Source organism: Nelumbo nucifera, chromosome 3, assembly GCF_055504915.1.
Source record: "Nelumbo nucifera cultivar China Antique chromosome 3, China Antique-T2T, whole genome shotgun sequence".
Classification (NCBI taxonomy): Eukaryota; Viridiplantae; Streptophyta; class Magnoliopsida; order Proteales; family Nelumbonaceae; genus Nelumbo; species Nelumbo nucifera.
The window spans coordinates 29,610,515-29,615,608 of NC_142651.1; the positions used below are offsets into that span (position 1 = coordinate 29,610,515).

The 5,094-nt window shown below is 36.2% G+C and overlaps 1 protein-coding gene across 1 annotated transcript; it reads right to left on the bottom strand.

The window, feature by feature from the left end:
* Positions 1 to 2,548: 2,548 nt before the first annotated feature.
* On the bottom strand, positions 2,549 to 4,220 carry LOC104610728 (loganic acid O-methyltransferase-like). The gene is made up of 2 exons (XM_010277526.2): positions 3,974 to 4,220; positions 2,549 to 3,835 (listed from the first exon to the last, which is right to left on the bottom strand). Exons 1-2 carry the CDS (start codon positions 4,070 to 4,072, stop codon positions 2,834 to 2,836), a joined length of 1,101 nt encoding a protein of 366 aa, XP_010275828.2. The 5' UTR covers positions 4,073 to 4,220; the 3' UTR covers positions 2,549 to 2,833.
* Positions 4,221 to 5,094: the final 874 nt, after the last annotated feature.

Below are 5,094 nucleotides of genomic sequence, written 5' to 3' on the forward strand. Positions count from 1 at the left end.
CAATTCATCTTCTTCTTGCTCTCTCTCTCTCTATGTTTGATTTAAGAAAGAGCAAAAAGCTGAAACTCCAACTCTAAAAGAAGATCGACAGGTAAGTCTCTCTCTCTCTCTTTCACACACACACATTGGCATTTGATCCTAATATAGTTCCTAAATGCTTTTAAATGTTTAGATTTTGCTAAAACCTTATCAATAAATAGAAAACCTAGGTTATAACTTGGTAAACTTGCTTGGAATTTTGACTGTTTTGTGTTTTGCATGTAGTGCAATTAAAAACTATTTCGAATTTTAGATCTTACTTATACAAGTCTCTTATTTAATTCAAAGGCAATATTCTCACTCAGCAGCAAATTATTTATTCAAAGCTGATTTGTTTCTGTGTGTGTGGTTGCTTTCGTGATTTGTTTCTATTGTGTGTTTGTTTGTGCTTGCTTTGCAGAAATTACTTTCAGCTTTAAATTTTCCATACTAAACCCTGACTTGATTTGGAATTTGAATCATTGAATGCTAGCTAGCTTTTATTTTTCTTCCTGTGGTTGGAGTAAATACATATCCTCAGGCTCAGGATCTCAAAATAGCTGAGAAAAGAACAGACAAGCAAGTACGTATAGAATATTTGCTCCAGATCTCCTTTTTCATGGTGGACCTACTTTAGCAGAAAAGAACACCAGAATGCCCCAGAAGGGTTCAGGCAAAGGTCAGGGCTGAAGTCCTGAACCAATGTCCAATGCCAATCTTCCAGCTTAGGCACATGGTTTTGAACTACTGATTGGGTAGAAGTAGAGAGAAGAGTGTGCATGGGAATGCATGAGGGGCTCATTATTTCATTATTTCATGGGGTTCTAGCTCCAGAGAAAGGGAAGAAGTCGTTATTTCAAAATTACAAACCCAATTGCGCTAGCTGGTTTGCTCAAGCTTAAGCATTAATGGTTCCATTAAGAACAATTACTTGGGTCTAACTATCTTTCCATGTGAATTCAAAATTTTTGAACTTTCTGAACTTCTCTGATTGGGTAGAGAGAGAGAGAGAGAGAAAGGAAGGAGGTGGGAGTCATTCAAAATTACAAACCCAATTGAGCTGGCTGGTTCAGTCATTTCTGAACCTCAAGCAGTTAGTGGTTCCATTAAGAACAATTGCATGCGTTTGGCACTCATTCCAGGCCAACTGGCCACCACTCTCTCTCTCTGAAGAATTTCAAATGCATGGATTGGGGAGGGTTAGAGGGTATCTGCTTGAAGCCTTGTACACGAGTGTCCCTCATTAGTCATTATTAGACTGACTTGACATGGATGAATCATACTTGCGTCAGTTTGTTTCTGTCGCCTTATGCATGTGATCACTCACTCAAGTTGAGCCAATTAACTGTGTTACAAACTAATTTGACAGAGATTTTCAATTTTAGATCAAGCAAAAAACACTCATGAGGATCCAACTAGCTCTATTTACGATCAAATCAATGGCTCTCGAGCTCGTTCAGATGATGAGGGTTACATAAGTACATAACCAATAGCCTGGAGACAGAACGGGCTCAGAGAAGTAATTAAACGGGGAGTTTCAGGCGTTGAGAAAGCCCAAAAAAAAGTCCAAGTTGACGAAGAAATGCATAAATCGGTAGTCGACATTGGAAAAACGACTGATCCACGGTTGGTCGTCGTCGTCGTCGGTCACAGATCAGGTATCGTGCGCCGCCCCCTCTGTGTTTGGAGTTTGAATGGAAGAAGAGAGAAGAAAATCTTCCCGCAGGGGTAGTTTGGGGATTAAAAAATATCAGGGACTGTATCGTTTCATGTCATTCGAATAAACACTTCTCCAAGTGCTGAAAAAAAGCAGCTTTCAATTCACTTTTATAATTTTCTATAAGTGATTCTTTTTTAAAAAAGACTTATTAGTGACTTTTTTATCAGACATGCATAAATCCCTTGATATTTCTTTCATTCAATATAATTGTGATTATCCTGATGATTTTTAATTAAGTGTAAGGTATTGTGTGTTTTGCAATAATTAGTTGATAGGTGCGGACTTCACTTATAGAAGATATATCTAAGAGACAGAGCTAGGAATTTCTATGTAAATTAGATTATGGGTAATAGAGAAAACTTCTCACCAAGAAACAAGAAACAGACCAATTCTAATGGCAAAACTTAACAACTGAGAGCCACCATAAGTTGATAATTCTTTGTAAATTAAATGATAATAGCACACAATAGGAATGCAAGTGTGGTTGCTCAAACTGAAGACCATTCTACATTGTCTTAGGTCATCTAGCACTAAATGCTTTCCCTATATATGGTTAAATATTAAAAATTAGGCCCATTCAAAATTTAACAAATCTACAATCCAATAATCCTATTGAAGTTGATCAATTTAGCTTTGGATAGTGCAAGCCCATGTTCATATTGTTTGAATTGTCTCTTGCAATCTTGCATTAGAAATATTTTCGCATGAAGTAAAACACATATGTATGGAGATATTCCCAATGTAAGGCTGTAAAAACTGTTTAAACTGGCATTGCACTGATTTGAAGTTGCACCCCTAACATTAAATGCTTTCTATTTATGGTGAACCATTAAGGTAGTTTAACAGTCGCATCTTAATTAACATGAATTAGGTAATTTCCTCTCACCCTACCATAAAAATAATATATATTTGAAGACTTATGGCCATACGATCACATTACTTTAACCCACAATATCATTCATGACACAACAAAAAAATAAAAAATAAATTAAAAAAATATCCATGACTCATCTGCATGCATTATGTGTTGAACAATTCTACGGTACCAGCTTAATTCCTACACAATTCAATAAAGATATGGGGCCTCGGCATCATTTAATCAGTCAGCTTGCGCTTGAGAACGACAAGCAATTGAGTCACTCTCTCATGCCTTGCATTGAAAATATAGGAAGACTGATCAGCAAGTTTCTCAGAGAACCGGTCGAACAGTTGGTCTATGATCTCACTTCCGAAGTGTTTCCCGATGATTCCCTGCATGGCAGCTCTTAAGTGCATGGTACCTGTTTGCACATCAGGCGTTGTTAAGTTGGTAATCTGCTCCAGTCTCTCAATGCTGAAATAACCATTTCTCTCTACCAGATCCTCAATCTCCCGGGGAGATACCAAATACATGGGTAGGTTGAAGGAGTCTACTTTGGCTTCATCAGTTAATCCCATCTTTGCCATATCCATGAAGCAGGAGCCTAGAAGATCATACAAAATGCCACCAGTGGACTCAGAAACAGGGGTCCCATTTGGAATTGCTGGCATGATAAGGACCATCATCCCACCACAGACAATCTCCTTTGCTCTAGCAGACAAAAAGGTCCCTATGTCCTTGGAGAACTGGGTTGAATAAGCCTGAATTACTTCCTCTGAGGCACTTGCGTAATAGATCTTCCCTTTGTTATATGCAGGAGAGTTTTTGTCGGTCACCTCTTTTGGCACCATAGAGAGCCATTGGAGTGCATAAGAGGAGTGCACAAAATCCAGAGAGGCTGCTGGAAATAGACGACCATAGAAAGATCCAGGAACTCCAGCCGTGAAGTAGAGCCTGCCGGCAGGGAGGGAGGCGAAGAGTGTGTTGAAATCATTCGAGACATGATCGTTGAAGAAGACGTGAAATTCTGGGATGCCAGAACTACTTAGGCCTTCAATTTGGAGCTTGTTCTCTACGGCTGCAATTATGTTCTGCACCGCAAAAAATGTATTGGGTCCAACCGAACAGCCCAAATCTGCAATACGAAATGGGTAGGAAGTAGAAGAGATGGGTTTGATGTCAAGTTTCTTGGAGATTTCCTCGCAAATCATTTCTCTGGAAGCATGTATAACTGATCTCTGCAAAACATGCCATGTTTTCTCTTCTCTTGGGTCAGTGTTACTATATATGACAATAATCACCATGGATTATCAAGCAGAAAAGACATGAAAACATGGATGGAGTCTGATATATAATTGAAGAATATGTAAAGGCACCTGATAATCGGAATTTTTCGTGTAGCTATAAAGGCCGTCTCCTCCAGTCATGGGATGTGCCTCAGCTGATATATTGATCTTCTCAACCTCCATCTCCATTTCCACCTTTCTCTCTCTCTCTCTAGCTTACACTAATTAACCAGGCAAGGATTGAAATCGGATTTAACTAAAAGACTAGATATATATAATATTCAACCCACAAAAACTTGGGAATTTGCTGGGAAACTACTTGTGTGAACATATAGAAGCATTGAAGAATGTGGCGTTTGTCATTCTTTTTAATATTTTTAGTTCTGTCCACTATTAATAAAAGTAAGTTTTATTCGTAATGTGATGTATACCCAGGAAAATTTTCTACAATACTTTGCTGTTTCTTTTTTATTATTTTAATCTATCATGATTTTAATAATTTTATTTTATAATTTATAATATTATTGATCTAGAGATTTAAACTGCTGACCCGTGGCCGTGGGGAAACTGCTTGGGATATCTCTTTTGCTGTTTGTTTGTTTTTTAAAGAATTTAAAAATTAATGTTATTAATGGGTGTTGTTGACGAGATGAATTGTTTTTTATTATTGTTGGTTCTAAAAATAAATCAAAACCATTTTATTTGAAAACAGATTGCTTTGAATTCTTAAAACAAAAACACATAAAACATGTTCTTGATTGTATGTGTTTTTTGTTTTCAGAAGTGATACCAAAAATATGTTCTTGAATCTGGTTTCAAAGATACATTTTCATCTAATTATTCGACATCGTGTTTCCTATATATAATTTTTATATTAAAAATTTGTTTTTATTTAAAAAATAATATTTTAATGGTTTAAAAAACATGTATTGTCTTTGGAAACAAAACTAACCTGTTTTTCCTTGAAAACAAAAATATAGTTCAATAACACATTTTCATTTTTTTTTTCTCTGATGCAGTGATTCCAAAAACAGATGAAAAGAAAAACATATTTATAGAATGCCCCTAAGAGGGTATTTTACAACATGAATGTTTTTGTTTTCATTTGTTTTTGAAATTGCCACATTAGCAAAAAATCAAAAACATATTCTTGAACTCTGATTTTATTTTTAAAGTGAAAAACAAGTTGGTTTTTGTTTTGAAAAACAATA

Coding starts and splice junctions, on each gene's coding strand:
- LOC104610728 (XM_010277526.2), bottom strand. CDS start 4,072: ATGGAGATGGAGGTTGAGAAGATCAATATATCAGCTGAGGCACATCCC. Junction 3,836..3,973: donor CGAAAAATTCCGATTATCAG/GTGCCTTTACAT, acceptor CATGTTTTGCAG/AGATCAGTTATACATGCTTC.